Source organism: Pseudorasbora parva, chromosome 7 (genome assembly GCF_024679245.1).
Source record: "Pseudorasbora parva isolate DD20220531a chromosome 7, ASM2467924v1, whole genome shotgun sequence".
In the NCBI taxonomy this organism is placed as follows: domain Eukaryota; kingdom Metazoa; phylum Chordata; class Actinopteri; order Cypriniformes; family Gobionidae; genus Pseudorasbora; species Pseudorasbora parva.
In genome coordinates, this window is record NC_090178.1 from 39,752,393 (window position 1) to 39,771,081 (window position 18,689).

At 39.4% G+C, this 18,689-nt stretch overlaps 1 protein-coding gene across 1 annotated transcript in view; it reads left to right on the top strand.

Annotated features, from left to right (window-relative positions):
• cdkal1 (CDK5 regulatory subunit associated protein 1-like 1) overlaps window positions 1-18,689 on the top strand; it is a 394,373-nt gene that overhangs the window by 12,705 nt on the left and 362,979 nt on the right. Inside the window, exon 3 of the mRNA XM_067449825.1 lies at window positions 18,133-18,245. Coding sequence (XP_067305926.1) covers window positions 18,133-18,245 — 113 coding nt within the window. The remainder of the gene's footprint in view (window positions 1-18,132; window positions 18,246-18,689) is intronic.

The window sequence follows — 18,689 nt, forward strand, 5'->3', positions numbered from 1 at the left end:
CTGTCATCAGCAGACATGGACTGTCTTTTCATTGTTATGCTGATGACACGCAACTTTATTGCAAAACTGCCCCGAGCCCCTCCACAGCTCTTTCACGACTCACCACATGTCTTGAGGAGATTAAGGCATGGATGAGATCTAACTTCCTCCAGCTGAACTCCAGTAAAACTGAGGCACTACTGGTTGGCACCCTTCATCAAATCCACTCCTCTTCCTTATCCCAGCTTATCTTTGATGGCCAGGTCATCACTTTCTCCTCCCCAGTCACAAATCTAGGGGATCGGTTTGAACCACAGCTGACCTTCAATTACCACATTAAACACATTTGTAAAACTTCCTTCCACCACCTTCGAAACATCTCCAAACTCAGTCCCCATTTAACCGTTCCAGATTCAGAGAAAGTTGTCCATGCCTTTGTTTCCACCAGGCTGGATTACTGCAATGGACTCTTCAGTGGGATTTCTGGCAGAAATATCCAGATGCTTCAATACATCCAGAACAGCGCTGCCAGAGTCCTTATGAGAGTCCGTAAATATGATCACATAACTTCCATCCTACACTCATTGCACTGGCTTCCTGTTTCATCCTGGATTGACTACGAAATCCTCCTGCTCACACATAAATGCATCACCGGACATGCACCTCCACCTCCTCTACAGGATTTCATCAGTCTGAAATCCTCCACCTGCACCCTCAGATCGAGCTTTCTGCTAGGTTGCTCCGCAGCTTTGGAACCGCCTTCCCAGTGAGCTCAGAGCGGTACAGAGCCTGGACCAGTTTAAAGCTGAACTGAAGACTTTTCTGTTCAGAAAGGCTTTTATGTGTTGATTGTTTGTATTTTTCTTTATTTTAACTTTTTATTCATTTATTTTTTTTCTCCCTTTTTCCATTGTTGCTTTGAGATTCTTTGGAATGAAAAGTGCGTTATAAATTTAATCTATTATTATTATTATTATTATGAATGATACACGTAATGTGTAATGTTCGGTTTGCTGTGGAGTCAGGGTTCATGGCAGGGCACCAGCAATAATAACACTAGATTCACTTTTAACTTAATAATAACAACAGCAATGATTTCACTTTTTAACTTTATCTTTATTAACTTTATTCGCTGGCTTCCCTTTTTCTATAGAGCAGTTAGCATACCCGAGTAAACTAAAATGAAATCTGCACTGTGGACTAGTCAGAAAATCTACTAATTTTACCATTTACCATAATGTTTTACACACAAGTAAATGTCCCAGTTTGGCCTACTTAAACATAAATTGTATGAATATGACTAATACTGAGGAATCAGGGGTTATGAGAGCCCAGGTTACTCTGATATTGGTAGGCCTGTCGCGATAGTCGATAAATCAATTAATCGCACTATTAAAAAAAATGAGCTCGATAATTTTTCTGGCCCCAATAATTGCCATTTGCATGCTTTTTTGTTTTCCTCGTCTCTCTCATTGACTGCGCGCGCCTTGTCCATTTGGCGAACTATTTATATTTGACGCGCAGACTGGGTGCGGCGTGAGGAGACGTCTGTCTCGGTCAGCAGATTCGTCTGGAGCTCATGGATATTTGGTTGCAGAGCCACACGCAAAGTTAAGAAATTTGACGTGCACAGCGGCAAGCGGAATGGGGTCTTGCGCACTCCGCATCGGTGTCATTTTTGCCGTGTGCACCCTCGCGCTCGAGTATAAACGAAGCTTAAAGCTACACTGAAGTTTGATAAACGCAAGTTAATTATTCAGTTCAATCTTTGTTTGCTAAAAAGGCACATAAGTTCCTGTAGAGATCGCAATACACATTCTCCTTTTTTGCCAAATAAGTGAAAAGCATGTCATCAATGTCTTCCCTCTTGCTGTATCAAAATATCACTTTCCTCAGAGATGGTCAAGTTCAGTTTGTGCATGATTAGACTATGATATAACAATTTTTGTTTAAATACTGTATCCTAAATTGTGGATAATTAATATATCATATGCTGAAGTATTTTTGGATTAAAAAACAAAAAAAACAACAAGAACCGCACAGAACGGAAAACCGTGTTATTGATTTTCAAAAACACTGTATCGATATTTATATATTTATTTATTTACATCCAAGATTCGTGGCTTTGTGTCCGGTTTAAACCACAGAATGTATAACACCCAACCGCTAGATGGCAGTGTTATCTCAGAACGTATAACTGCCGGAGCCGGAGAAGCGCAAGGTAAAAGTGCGTGCATCGCTAGTGTTTGCATTAGCAAACCCAGCTCTCAAGACGATAGAATTATTCCGCTCCTGCAGTATACAGAGCTGAAGTGTGGACTCATTTTGGCTTCAGCTAAAAAGAAGCCACTAAGGAAATCGAAAAGAATCATTTTGTTTGCAAAATAGGCCAAGATAAAATCTAATACTCGGGAAACACATTGAAACTAAGAGCTCGCTTAACATCCTGACGTCACCCGCGCTGCTGAGAATCGTTTCGATAGAATGTACTGCAAGTTTTCCTCTCGGTAACAAAATACACCAAAACTGACAGCGGTGGCAGCAGAATGAAAGATCATAGCGATGTGGAACCTTTAAAACACATAAAGAATCCTGCACTTTACATTTTACTTTACTCAGATTGCACAAAATAGTGATTAGTGATATAAATTATACTTAAATAAAATACCTTGTCTCATGTTTTAGGCATATGGTTGTGTTCTTTATTATTTTAAATTATAAAAAAAAAAGAAACACTAAAAAGAAATATCGCAATATATTACAATATATCGTATTGTAACCCCTGTATCGTGATACGTATTGCATCGCTAGATTCTTGGCAATACACAGCCCTAATAACAACACTGCCATCTAGTGGTTGGGTTGTTTAGAGTCTGTGGTTTAATTTGAACACAAAGACACGAATCTTGGATGTAAAGATATACATATATAAATATTGATACAGTGTTTTGGAGAATTGATACAATATTGGCAAACAAAATATTGCGATACTTGCGTGTATCGATATTTTCTTACACCCCTAGTGGTTGCACTGCTCTCTTAAAGTTGCAGTGGTAACTGTAACAAAGTTTGTTCGTGTGGGTGAAAAGGAAAAAGGCAGGGTTGGCGATGAGCTGGAACTCGTGTGTTTTATTTTCAACTCGGTATAAACATAAATTGGTGCCTTGTGCACTAACAGCTTTCTTGTAAACTTCACAATATAACAACAGCTTTCTTGGTCAGCTTTCTTCCAGGCAGGTCCCACGAGTCCTCAGTGTCCCTCTCTCCCGGCACTCTGTTCCCATGTGGCCTTTAACCAGTCTCTGCGCCAATCACTGCAATTAGGTGTTTATCATCATTCGACATGTGCCGATTTTCGATAATTCGATTTATCACGATAATGAATATGCACGATATTGTTATCGTGGGCACTTTAAAATATCGTAAATAATAATTTATTAACAATTTATAATTTTTTCATAATGCACTCTAGAATACTTTACCCATCAACCGTATAAATGCTCCACACCGCTGTATTCTGCATCAAAGGGACACACGCTCAGATGTAATATGAGAAGCACATGAGTGAAGGAGACACGCTACTGAAGTGCCACTCAGTGACAAACTGCGTGTAGTTTTTAAAACAGCCATTCATTTTTTGTAATCTCAATGTTGTTCATCACAGCACCAAATACTTAATACTTAAAGACTTAATAGGCTATTTATTTTCAAACTTTAACAAAAAATTAGAACAGTTCTAATCATTAGGGCATGTTGTAGTCCAGATTAAAACATAAACATGTTTTTGTTCAGTAAAACTTTGAGACATACGACTTCATTAGTTAACATGTTAATTCATTATTACCAAACTAACTATGAAAAACACTTATAAAGAATTAATCATTCTACGTAATGTTAATTTCTTAGTTAATGTTTAATAACATTAAAATCAAAATAACTTTTTAATGGACCTAAGATAAAACTAACAATGATCAGTATTTCTTAACTAACATTAACAAAAACATTATACTTTCTATACCAAATGTAGCTATTGCTCAATCTTAATTAATGCATTAAGTAATGAGACCTTGTATTAATTTGTTACCTGTTGTTCTTTATAGCCTAATTCTTTTGCACTTTAATCTGTTTGAATTTTTTTTTTACAGCTCTGAAAAAAATCAAGAGACCACTTAACATTAATTTCTCATTGATTTCTCAATGTTAAGTGGTCTCTTTTTTTCCAGAGCTGTATATTTTTTTGGTGCATTGTATTAAAACATTTAGTTATTTTTGTTATTACAAAAATTGTTCTTAAAGCTGTTATGCTATGGCAACACTTTTTTTCCCCCAGCTTATTTCAATATCATGATAATATCGTATATCGTGATAAAACTTCATCAATTAATCGCAACATGAAAAATTGAAAAATTGATATCGGCACATGCCTAATCATCATGCACTTGACCTACTTTCTCACCGCTCTTCTCCCGGCTCCCTCCACCACCAGCCTGACTCAGGCTTTTATAGTTTTTTTTTATTTTTTCCCCCCGCCAGCCCCTGGAACTGCATCACCTGCTTTTTGGTCTTTGGGCGCGGATAGGTTGCAACGGCTGCTCTCTTACTATTTTGGGTACACACCTGACACTTCTTTGGGTTGGCTGTCAGCCCTGCCCCCCTCAACGAGTTCAGTACCGCCCGCACATGCTACATATGCCGCTGCCAGTCATTACTATTGATGATTATATCATCCAGGTATGTGGCGGCATATGCAGTGTGCAGACAGGATTCGGTCCATCAGTGGCTGAAAGGTGGAGGGTACCCTGAAAAACCCGAAATGGAAGCGTGACAAATTGGTGCAAAAAGCGGCCAATATCCCTTCGTTTAATCCAGTGTTGAATAAAAGCCAGCCACACCTAGCCGATCAAGCAACTCGTCAACCCTCGGCATTGGATAAGCATCAAATTTCGACACCACATTCACCTTGCCGTAATCCACACAGAACCGAAGTGAGATGTCCGTTTTAGGTACTAAAACTATTGGGCTCACCCACTCACTATGGGATTCTTCCATTACCCCCAAGTCTAGCATATCCTCCTTTTTCTTATGTTCCGGTAATCCATCTGGCTGGCTGCGAATGTGCGAATGCGAAACCATGCCCGGCTCAATATGGTGCTGTATGAGATTCGTTCTGCCAGGTAGGGGTGGGAACGCGTCCGGAAAATCTGCCTGCAACCTGGCAATGTCAGTGAGCTGTGAGGGCGAGAGGTGATCTCCCCACTGGTGCTATAGTGATCGGATGGCGTTTGATGCTTGCTTCTGGCCCAAGATCATCCTCGTCTGATATCACCGTCGCCAGAATCACTGACTCCGCCTCGTTCCATTTTTTTTTAGGAGATTGAGGTGGTATATTTGACATGCCCCGTTCCTAACTGTCCTAACTACCTCATAACTGAGATCCCCTATTCGCTGTGTGACCTCGAAAGGCCCTTGCTTATTGGCGAGTAATTTTGAGCTAGACTCTGGCAATAATACAAGCACTTTCTCTCCTGGTGTAAATTCTCGTAACCTGGTTCGTCTGTGTTAAAATCGGCTTTATGTATCCTGAGCCTGTAGCAAATTCTCCATTGATAGCCGCCCCAACGTGTGGAGTTTTGCTCTCAGGTCTAGGACATACTGAATTTTGTTCTTGCTTTCAGACAGTCAGTCCTCCCAAGTCTCCTGTATAACGTCTAGTACCCCTCGGGGTTGATGCCCATACAGGTACTCAAAATGGGAAAACCCCGTGGAGGCTTGGGGGATCTCTCATATAGCAAACAACAGAGGTTCCAGCCACAATTTTTGGCGTATTCGTGCACAGATTTATGAATCATTGTCTTTAACGTGCGTTTAAATCGTTCTACCAGGCCGTCTGTTTGTGGGTGAGAGACGCTGGTACGAACCGAATTAATGCCCAATAAAGTTCTCTTATGGTGCGAGACATAAACGCCGTGCCCTGATCGGTGAGAATCTCTTTTGGGATTCCACCCGGGAGATTAAATGAAATTTACTGCTACTGCCTCGGACTATTGTGTTGCATAATCTGCTATGACTAATGCAAAACGATGCCCTCGTGCGGATCGTTCTAATGGCCCGATGAGGTCCATACCAATTTGTTCGAAGGGGACCTGCATGAGAGGTAGGAGTGCAAAGGTGCTTTTGGAGTGGCCGGTGGGTTTACCAACTGACAAAAAAATCGAGCCATTTTAAAGATTCAACATACCAGTTTGACCCAAATGCCCGGCCAAGTGATTGCATATACCGACGGCTCTTTGGTACCAATAACTGGGTTGTATCCTGTTTTGTTTGAGCATCCTGGGTTACTTGATACAACCTGTGTTTTATTACTGCAAAATTAGGATGAGAAAGCTGTCTCGCCAGTTGGAGAAGCTGTCCGTCGATTAGGGCTGAACGATATTTTGTTTTAACATCGACATTGCGATGTGCGCTTGAGCTATAGTCACATCGCCGGAACATGCGATGTGAAGGGTAGTAGCCCAAGGTGTATTAAGAGATTGGTACTACACAGTAAACACACAGAGTTTGTTGCTGGAGTGACATGCACGTTCCCCATGCCTGCACAGTGATTGGTTTGCTGTACCACTGCTCACCGCTCACGGCCAAATATTCACTGCTAAAATGCGCAAAGAAGAGCATCTGAAGAGGAAAAAAAAAGGTTCGTACCAGAAATCATCTTTTTGGGACTATTTTGGCTACATAAAGGAGGATGTTGAACAAAAAGAGGTACTTTGCATGGAGTGTCTTGTGGCCACAAAACAAGAAAACACCACCAATTTGTCAGATCACTTAAAACGGCACCACAAAGATCTTTACGACGAATACAAAGCAGGGCTCGACATTAACGCTTGTCCGGGACATGTGGGTGTTTTGAAGGGACAAGTGAAAGAGAATTTTACTTGACTGACGGACAAGAGCCTGATTAAAACAAAAAACACTCGTTTTATTGCAGCCTCTCGAGGAGAAATTACAACACTAGAGCGTTCAAGCTGTTTCCTGAATAGCATCACGACTGAAAATGACTGCTTTCAGTTTCATAAACAATTAATTAACATTCACTTACATTCACATTCACTTAAAGTCACTTACATTTTAGATGCAATATTGAGTGCTTTTGTTTTGATTTCAGCAGCGAACATCGTTCACACACAGCAGAACCGTAACTCGTCTCACAGCAACAAGTGTGTAACGGAACGATTCAGTGTTTGAATGAATCGTTTGAATGAACGACTCAATATCTGACTCATTAAGACGGCCACCTGCTGCCACCTACTGGAGGTTGTTTCATGTTTAAACATACTTTTCAACATTTCTTTTTTTGTCTATTCAAAACTACAAATGTGTGTGTATATGTATATGTAGATGTATGTGTGTGTGTGTATGGGGTTAAAAAAATTAATAAATGTATGTACATATTAGGGCTGTCGACATTAACGCGTTAAAATAATTGAATTCAAATAAATTACAGTAATAAAATATAGCTGCAAGCAGCAATTATCGGGGCCAAGCGCAAATAAGAAGACAAGACAAGCCAGCATGGCTGGAAGTGTCAAACCAACTGAAACAATGAGCCATTAAAGACTTATTAAGTTGATTTTAGGGCAAAATAGCAGCACAATTTTAAATACAGTCAATAATAATGATTTAATGGTTTATCACTTTCGACCAATAGGTGGCACTGTTACGAAACGAATGTGGCGTAGTCAGACTGAGATGTCAATGACACATTGACACCAAACTTTGCATATGTCAAAGCATTGCAGAGATACAGCCTCAAGAGTCATTTTTGCATCATAGCTCAACTCTGTTGCAGTGGTATATGAAAACTTTTTTGTCTATCAACATCCATAACTATTTGTCGGCATGGTCTGAAGATGATACGGTTCAATTTTGGCGAAAATCGGAAAAACGGTCTAGGATGAGTTTGAAAAAGTAGGTTTTTAACAAATAACAAGACGGATGACAGATAGGTTTGCAAAATATGGCAAAATTGGTATCCATGTTCTTAGCATGAGCCATTGAATGTATTATGACCAGTATCATTACAATGCGTTAATTTAATCAAAAGTTATTCGCATTTCTGTACATTTACTTACAACTTTTGACCACAAGGTGGCACTGCCCCAAAACTTTTTGAGTACCTTCAGGACATAGAGTGGAAGACACATACCGAGTTTTGTGATGATACGCTAAGGCATTCGTAAATTATAGCATTAGCATTTTAAACCATAATACTGCATTGAAGTCAATGGGAATTTCATGTCTTGTTTTATTAAACCGCCACCAACAGGCACAATCCCACCAATTTTTTTATGTGTCCTCATAGTGAGCCCATACATATGTGTGTCGAGTTTGGTGAAAATATCTCATTTTGTTTTGGAGTTATAGACATTTATATGAAAAAACACGTAAAAAATGACTGACACCTGACTTTGATTGGATTTTACTACCCCTTACTATCAATATTTTGCCATTTGGGCATTGGCGTATAGCTATCGACCTATGTTTCCGAACTTCTGACGCTGGTTTCGTCTCGATCGGACTAGCGGTTTCCAAGATATCAGCAAATGTTTTTTAAGCGCTAAATTACAACGCTGCGGTTTCCAAGATATCAGCAAATGTTTTTTAAGCGCTAAATTACAACGCTGCGGAAACCATATGCCGAAACCTGGCAAGTCTGGTATCGTTGAACTCGGCAACGATTCAGGAGACCAAAAAACATACTCTCATCAAAATATGTCAACCACACTTAAAGTTATGAGCGTTTGGAAAAAAAAATTCTCCACTAGGTGGCGCTATTTCGAAACTTCTCAGGCTACTTCAGGGCATTGTGGTGATGACCCATACCAAGTTTCATAACAATCCGTTCATGCGTTCATAAAATACAGCATTTTAGCACATAATTCAAAATGGCCGACATTCAAAATGGCCGACATGGTAAAATCGAATATCAGTCGACTCGGCATGACGCCCTGAATCTAATGAGACCAATTTTATGATTTTTGGATAAACGGTTCAGAAGTTATAATCAAAAATAGGCATTTTTCGTATCTCCGGACCAGTAGGTGGCGCTGCGCCGAAACACTGCATGCTGCCTCAGGTCATGCTTGTGATGACATGTACCAAGTTTGGTTTGAATACGATAAAGCATTGCGGAGATATTGCCTTAAGTGTGTTTTCGCAAACGTTACGTAAAATATTTTTGCGCGTCTATCAAAAACGATTTGGTGAATCAACACGATTTGCAAGATTTTTTGTCGGCATGGTCGGAAGATGATCTGTTTCAATTTTGGTGAAAATCGGAGCAAAGGCTTAGGAGGAGTTCGAAAAAGTAGGTTTTTCAGAAAATTCAAAATGGCGGGAAAATTTGCATACCGGAAAATTACAGGGAATCAGGGAATTACAAGGAATCAGAGGAAAAAAGAATTTTGTTTCTAGCCCTTAGAGGTCAAAAGTTATAACCATAAACATGAGTGAAACTTTGGGCAGGTGGTGGCGCTAGACGGATTGAGTTAGAGGCACCAAATTTGCTATAATGACAGCTCATACTGGCCTCTATGAGTGTGCCAAATTTCACAACTTTTTACCATACGGTTCTATGGGCTGCCATAGACTTCCAGAGCGGAAAAAGAAGAAGAAGAAGAATAATAATAAGAACACTAACGATTTCAATAGGTGCCTCCGCACCTTCGGTGCTTGGCCCCTAAATACGTGAAGCTGCGACCTTAACATATTTGCATCGCCCAGTCGTTCATAGAGTTTAACACAATCACACTGAGCATCTGCACCTGTATAAAAAAGACACAAAAAAATTAATAGAGCCCCAAATAAAACGAAGATAAATAGAAAACGAGCAGCTTTAGAGGTAGAGGGAGCTAACGTTATAGGCCCTGAAAGGATTAAAAACCAATGCAGAGTAAGCCAGATTTCTGCTTGATTTATTTCATTTTTTAAGAAGCACACAACTGTGTCAACTCTAGCCACATAACATACAGATAAAATGTCTCACACTGTACAAAGCAACTATTGACACCTACTAATTCACTGGCTTGTCATGTTGCTGAAATAATGTACTAGTAAACCTATGAAGGTAAAATAATGCCTTAAAGAATTGCAAGCGTAGGGTAAGATTTGTGAAAGTGTACTTTAGATTGCAAGCGTAAATTAAATTTGCATGCGCAAGATACGTTTTGTAAAGGTGTAAATTGCCTTTCAAGTGTAAGAAAAAAATATTTGCAGTATTTTACTGTTATTCAAAAGTGTAATTCATGTATTGTGAAACTGCAGCTTCATGTTAACGCAAAATAAATATGATCTGTATTCTTCTGACTTCCGTTGACTTCCTGCAACAGGAACCATGAGTGAACATGAACGAAGAAGCTGATGAGACTGCTTTGCTTGGACCCGTGGATGGGAAATTTTGTTTTAAAAACGAAAGAATGAAAGCGTCGTCAAGAGCATGGCAAGCTATACAACAAGGAATTAGCATATCACCGCAGCACATCGAGCCTCAAATATCACAAATATGCTTTTGCTAAACTTAATGGCAAACATTGCGCTGGTCTGCTGAACTGAAATAAATAAACAATATTTTGTTGATTAAGCTTATGTATTCAGTCATTATTCAATGGTATACTAAAAATACATGTGAAAAATTACTTCTCATTGTTCTCAGGTCAAATATTTATATGCAATTAAAATGCGATTAATTTCGATTTATTAATTACAAAGCGTCTAATTAATTAGATTAATTTTTTTAATCGAGTCCCGGCCCTAAAAAAAAAGTAGACTAGCAACACAGTGCATTTGAGCTCTGTTGACATTTGACAATGCGTCACTTCGTTGCTCTGATTGGTTGTAGGTCTATCCAATAGAGGGAATGCACATGACGTCATCGTCAGCTGGTGTGACTGTGATTACGCCCCACAGAGTGGAAAAAGACTGAGAGGCAGCACTGGTTTACAGCGCGAATGCAGCGAAAACACACAAAACCAGGCCCGGGGCCAGAAGGGTGGTAGGGGGAGGCTTGTCCACGAACCCAATGGATATCGCTGTTCCAGACTAGGGATGGACTTGTTAACAGCTTGTAATTTTCTCACTCAAACCATTGCCACCTGCTGCTGCTTCTGCTTTTAGAGTGAAAAGCTGCCCATAACTGCTTGTCTAGGATATGTAATCCTCCGTAAGAATTCGTAATAATTGCATATTATCAGCGAAAAGGAGCTAGCAAAAGACCCAGTGTGTGTATCTGTATTTGCACTCGTCAAATGATTACTTTTACAACGTGTTTTCGCCTCTGTGAGTAATGTAGCCAATCACAGACATGTTTGGAGATATCTACAACGCAGTTAGCCAATCAATCACAGGTGTTGAATTTGGAATCACTCACCACTCGCTCGGGTGTTTGAGGTGCTGAGTCCAGTTAAACACATGCGTCAATCCTCTGTAAGTGCAGACATTGTGAAAATAAGATATTCATTGTATACCAACGTCACTGCGGAACTTTGTGAGATTGCGTTTATTTAATGAGTGACAGCTTTTAGTGAATATAAAGTATATTAATACCACCACTACACGCTTCAAAACACTGACCCATCCACATATACATGCGGGATTCACTCGAAAAATGTGATTAATGACAGTTATAAACATTCATATCGAAATCAGGCTCCTAAAAATGTCAGGAAAACACGATTCCTGGCTACATATCATTATTGTGTTTTCCCCCATTAACTCCAGTCATGCAGCAGCTCTTCTGCCACTCAGCTCCGGCTGAGGGGACGTGTTATGGCGGGAAAGTGATGTCGATGCATTCCCTCTATTGAGGTCTTTCCTGGTTCGGTTGAAACACGCCCCATAATCACAGCCCAATACAGCAGTTTCAGACTCCTATTCTGGCTAGAATTAAATATGACCACGTCAGGCTAGTAAAATGTAACATAATATTCAATTTTGGTAGATTACACTTGTCAATAATTCAGATTTATACAATTCAAATTCAGATTTTCAGACATTTTTTCATATTTCTAGCTCCATTCAGTAGCACACTTTTTGCTGTGAGTGAGACGCGTTACGGGTCTGCTTTGAACATTTTTCACTGCTGAAATAGAACAAAAATACATATGTAGACTATCATTTTCAAATGTCAACAGTAAGTATAATTTAAGTGCAAAAAGTGCCTAATATAACTGATTGAAATAAACAACGTAATTAGCAGGCATTACACACACATTAATGCACACACCACAGCCAAAATCGTGTGCTTCTTTAGACAGAACTACAGTAACGCTATGCATTTCGTGAATTACATATTTATAGAACATAACGCAGAACAAATTGATTAATCGTTGATTCAAACCTCTCAGCAGCTGTCGGGACTAGTAGAACGCAGTCAGGTTTAAAAGGTGCTTGTCCTGATCAGTGTGCACATGATGGACAGGATACAGTATTTTTGAGTCATTCATCTGTGCTCTTAGAGTTGGTTAAAGAATCTTTTACACTCCCACTCATTACTGTATATTTATGTCACTTTTGTATAGCGATCACTTGAATATCCAGTTACAATTTCGCGCTAAAAACCTTTCATGAATGAGCGCGTCTCCCTGCTGATCGCTGATTGGCTGACATGACGTGCTCGTTGGCGGCGTCAACACCTGCCAGATGACTACGCTGAGAGTATTTTGTCCACCCGCCCAAACCCATTTTTACCCGCACAATCAAATTCAAAACCGCCCATTTGGGCGGAAACCCGCCCAATCTGGCAACACTGGCAGCGGATCCTCTTCGTTGCGCATTTTAGCAGTGAATGTTTGGCCGTGAGCGGTGACAAGTGGCACAATGACCCAATCACTGTTGCAGGCACGCGGAATGTGCATGTCACCCCAGCAACAAACTCGTGTTTACTGTGTGCTACCATTCACTTAAAGGGTTAGTTCACCCAAAAATGAAAACTATCTCATTAATTACTCACCTTCATGTCATTAGACACCCATAAGACCTCCGTTCATCTTCGGAACACAAAAGAAGATATTTTAGTTGAAAGCTGATGGCTGAGAAAGGCTTCAGATAGGCGTTCATTGACATTCAGTACAATTTTTACTTACTCGACCCATAGGTGCACTAAAACGTTATTACAAAGTCCATCTCACTGCAGTGGCTGTACAGTTATGTCACCAAGCGACGAGAATTAGTTTTTGTGCAAAAAAAAAAAATCTAAATAATTACTTTATCCACTAAGTTATTGTCTTCCGCGTATGCCTCCGACATGAACTCTCGAAGCACATCCGCGAGAATATGACGCAGTCCGCCATTCGGACACCTGACCCAGAAGTGAGGACGTTTGTTTACAAGCAGATGATGGGAAGATGCGCTGTATCTAACCTGTTGAGTTATACACTTATCGTGCTTTACATCATTCGTAAATATGTCAGATGATTTCTACGAAGAGGAGGATTTGCATTTTTTTGTTCATCCGTACTTATTCGAGTATACAGATAATGAACTAGAAGAGATGGAAGCGGCTGCAACACAAACACAGCCACAAGCTAACGTTACTGTAAAACAGAGAGGTCTTCACGGGTCCAAAAATTCGCACCCGAACCCGAAGAGACCCGCGATGTTCTACACAGAACCAACCCGGACCCGTCTATTATTTCAAAAACTGGACCCGGACCTGTGCAGATCCGAGAAATGCCAAAAATATAGTACCCAGAACCGACGTGGACCCGTCTATTATTTGATAGCTGGAAACGAACCCGGCGGGAAGACAGACCCGACTGGAACCGATTGTCTCGTATTACACAATAAACTGCTGTTTACAATTTAATAAACATGCTGCGAAAAATAACTTTGTCTCAGCCTATAACGATATAGTGTCGTCTTCCTTCCTTGTACCTGATTGTGATGAATTACAATATTCCTCTGTAATTGTTCCAAGCATGCTTAATTCACTCATCTTTTCAGCTGTAAAAGTCAACTTTATTTCACAGTGACGGATTTATGAGTTAACTCGCATAATAATTTTGACTGTTTGCCCTTTTGAACTAAAAACTATTGCTCGTTTAGTGCCATTATTTATTTGCCATAATCTCTCTGAGCCGAGTCTGACTAGCAGAACTAAGATTAAACGAGATGGTTCATTCATATTATTTTTAAAGTCATTACAGTCACTGCGGCTCGATTTGCCATAGAAACATGACGCACTTGAGACTGCACTCGCGTGTCAGCTGGAGCAACCTGAAATATGAGCTTTTCTACGCAATTTGAGCATCACAGAAAACATTTATGTGAAAGTTCACCTGAGGTCTTGTTGCTGATTTGAAATATAATATTGAGTACATTACCACACGCATGCATTAAATCTGCCCGCTTTCTAAGCGGCTGAGAGAGCGCAAGCGAAAGAGAGAGAGCTTGTGTTGTTGTCGTATATTTCTAAACCTCATTTCCCGGCTCACACTTTTCTTATCCTAATTTAGCAATTTGACTCTCACGGCCAGGCTGAGGACAGCTGTTGTCTGGTGAAAAATGTGCACCGCACAATTTCTACTGCATGAAGTATCGAAACGGTAAATCAACATCCCGATGGACAGCCAGCAGCCATAGCTTCATGCGTTCAGTATCATTCCATGGGAAATAGTGAAATGTGAGCCTTTCATTTCGCGGATTTGATAAAGCACTTTTACGTTTACTGGTCGATTCTCACAGTTCGGGCATCCAGGAAATGCACACTTTAGCCGCCCCGTTTTGACCACTAAGCCAAGAACTAAAGCAGAATCAGTGTATAATTCAACAGCTTGGATATGGCGCATCTTCCATTCCTCTGCTTGTAAACAAACTTCTTTGCTTCTGGGTCAGGTTTCCGACCGGCGGACTGCGCACGAGCAGTAAAAAACAAACAAACAAATCCTCTGCCACGAAGCAGTTTTCTATTATCTATAATTTCACTGTATGTTGAATTGGAAAATTGGCGCCCTGTTAACTTTTGTTAAATACGTCAGTGGGTCCGATCCGCCCTCATCGTGTTTTTTTTTTTACTCATTACAATCCAATGCTTTCATAAGTGATTTTATATCAAGGGCAGATAATGTTTTTTATTTTTTATTTTTGGCATTCACCGGAACGAATAGAGTCTGCACAACAGGGACTGAAGCACTCTGATAACTGATAACTGATAACAGCGACAATGAGCACGGCATGAAAAAAGCAACATGTGAAAAAAACTTCTGCGCCAGATTGCCTTTTATCTTACACAAACGACCGAAAATAATACTCTGCTAGTTAACTAGAGATGTTTATTTTTTTTTTTATAGATATATCTGTACAAAAATAAATAAATCACTTTTTCAATTATGTAGGCTACGAGCATAGATGGGAATATCCGATCTGTCTGCTTACATGGCAGGCGCAAATGCGTGTTTCCAATTCATATCAGATTTATTCATTTCCACATAGCCTATAAGTAAGGCCTGAGAATCTGAGAATATGGGAATCTATGCACTTTCTTCCTGCTTACACATTCACATTCACATGTCATATGTCTGTGCCACATGAGAGGGGAAAAAAATCGGATAATGTGTAATGAAGGATTTGTGCTATTTAAATATGTATTATTTTATTTGTAGCCTATATTATTCTTAAGATTGTATATTACTGTTGATCTCTGCTTATGCTATTTATATAGGCCTATATCATTTTTTTATATATCTTATATATAGGCCTAGGCTATTTTTGGCACATTTATGTGTAGTGTATATTTAAGTTCTGATTACTGATACTGTCATATTTTTTTTGTGTTCATTGTCTTTTGGAAATGTTGGAGGTGGAGATTGTGCACCTGTAATTGTTAAATAACTGGGTTTTCTTAAAGGGATAGTAGTTTCATGAGCCTGTGGTGTTTATCTGCGTACCCCCAGTGCATCCAACATGTAGGCGTTTGTTTCTTCAGTAGAACACAAATGAAGATTTTTAACTCAACCGTTGCTGTGTGTAGGTCATATAATGATGTGAATGGGTAACAATTCTATGAGAGCAAAAAAAAAAAAAAAACATGCTTAGAAAACATGCACAAAGAGCCCTGTGGCTCATGACGACACATTGATATCTTAAAGGTCCCATTCTTTGCGATTCCATCTTTCAAACTTTAGTTAGTGTGTAATGTTGCTGTTAGAGCATAAATAATACCTGTAAAATTATAAAGCTCAAAGTTCAATGCCAATTTTATTTAACAGAAGTTCCCTTTCAAAGCCTACAGCGAACGGCCGGTTTGGACTACAGCCCTGCACTTCCTGCTTTAATGATACAACTAAAACCTTTGTTGACGAACCCTCCGCCCACAAGAACGCGCAAATTCGGGGGCGTTGTCCTTTTGCTCTCGCAGTTCGAGAATAGGAAGCGTTGTTTTTGTAGAGTGTGTTTGTCGCCATGCCATTGAAACGCTGTTATTTTCATCCCGGAGTCAAATCACCTTTGTTTGGCCTTCCCACGGACGATGTACGTAGAGATCAATGGCTACAGTTTATGGTTAATTCGGTTCCGGAAAATTATAATCACAATTTAAAACTATGTGCAGCACATTTAGCTGAGGACTGCTTCCTCAATCTCAATCAGTTTAATGCGGGATTCGCAGGAAGATTATTCTTAAAAGATGACGCAGTTCCCTCTTTGTCTGAAGAAGGCATTGTTTATATGGACCACAACCGGTAAGTGTATTTTATTATTTAAGTCGGTCCGTTTAATAGTTTATGTAACTCATGACACAAAGTGCAACGCTGTTTAGCTTTGTTAACTAACGTTAGATGGTAATTGAAACTAATCCGAAAAACTTAGCATATAAAATTGTAGTAATTCATTCAGACACCATCGATTGTTGGTGTTTGTAATGATCAGTTTAAACTACTGAATAGACAGCTTACCATTCTGAAACATCCAGCAAAAGTCTTTCCTGAGCAGGTTGTAATCGATCCTCTTCAATATTTTCCGGGTCTGATTCCGACTCAAATTGATAAGGCAATATAGACATTTTTGCAATAACATTGAGCGCGCGTATCGTATCTACCCGTTATGATAAGAGGCGGGACTTTTCCGGGCAACGTGCTAAGCTGCTGTCCAATCACAGCGCGGGAAGCCCTGGCCTAATCAGAACTCTTTACGTATTTCTTTTTTTTACCTCAAATACAACGCTATATCCAACAGCGTTTAGGCGCTTCACTTCGGGTAAGGAAGGTCAATAATACACGCTCTGGCATCATGTACGAGATTCACTTCTGGTGTTGGCGTAAACTATGCCAGATAGTGTATACCAAAAAGTGATGTCTTTACACGTACACAACGCCAGATCATGTAAATTGACCTTACTGGAAGTGAAGCGCGTTCCAGGCTGTTGGATATAGCTTTGTATTTGAAGTAAAAAAAGATATAAATATGGCTCGATTTCTCACTCAAACTGATCGTTTTGAGTCTTAAGGTATCAATGTGTCATCATGAGCCACAGGTTGTCTAAGCATGTTTGTTTTGCTCTCATAGAATTGTTACCCATTCACATCATTATGTGACCTACATACAGCAGCGGTTGAGTTAAAACTCTTCATTTGTGTTCTACTGAAGAAACAAACACCTTCATGTTGGATGTACTAAGCAGATAAACATCACATTTTCATTTTTGGGTGAACTATCCCTTTAAGTGTGTTTTTAAAATGTTCTAATAAACAATGGGCAATTGATGAATATAATTGTATGTCAAATATGTTGTTTAAGTTAAATATAACATATATAACATATATTATATATTATTGTTTGATCTGAAACATTTCAATGAAACATCATTGTGATAGTTAAATTTAAACTTTAAAAATGTAAATATTGCCATCTAGTTGATAAAGCTTAAATGTTTGACTGGCAGTGTGGGTCATGGCAGATTTATAACAATTATTGCCAAACAGTCTTGAAGATGACTGCTTTACAGTGTAGTTTTAGATTTTTCTACGTTGTTTTCAGGCGTCTCCTTTGTTTTGTTTTATACAATATTTGAATAGATTCTTTTCAGGATCAGAATATACGATCCAAGCAACCCTCGACAGAAAGTGATCATGAATGACAACTTTTATTCTTCTGCCTCGTTTACAGTGTAATTCCTGGCACACAGAAGATCTGGGTGAGGACGTGGGGCTGCTCTCACAACAGCTCTGATGGTGAATACATGGCGGGACAGTTGGCTGCCAGCGGCTATGAGATAACAGGTACTCTGTGTACTCAGACCAGGCTGTCTGGTCAGATTTTATTTATATAGTACCTTAAAAAAGATGACTGCAGCAAGAATTATTGAGTAGAATTATTAAAAGAAACGATCTAATAAGCACAATATAAAGCAAAACCAGAAAATACAAATAAAAATGAGAACTGGCCTACAGTACAACAGTAATCAGTAATCAATCCTAGTAGAGATGAATGCTTGAATAACAGTCTCCGAATCATTGAAAATAACAAAAGTTTTGAGTTGGCTCTGACTACAAAATGTATTTGTCAAATTTAGATCAGGAGTCAAAGATAACCTCCAGGTTTTTGACAATGGTATGAATATTTGATTAAAGAGAAATCTTTTTCTCGTTCAACTGGAGAAAATGTTCAACTATCCAACCTTTAAAGTCCTTTAAAGTCAAAGTCAAGTCACCTTTATTTATATA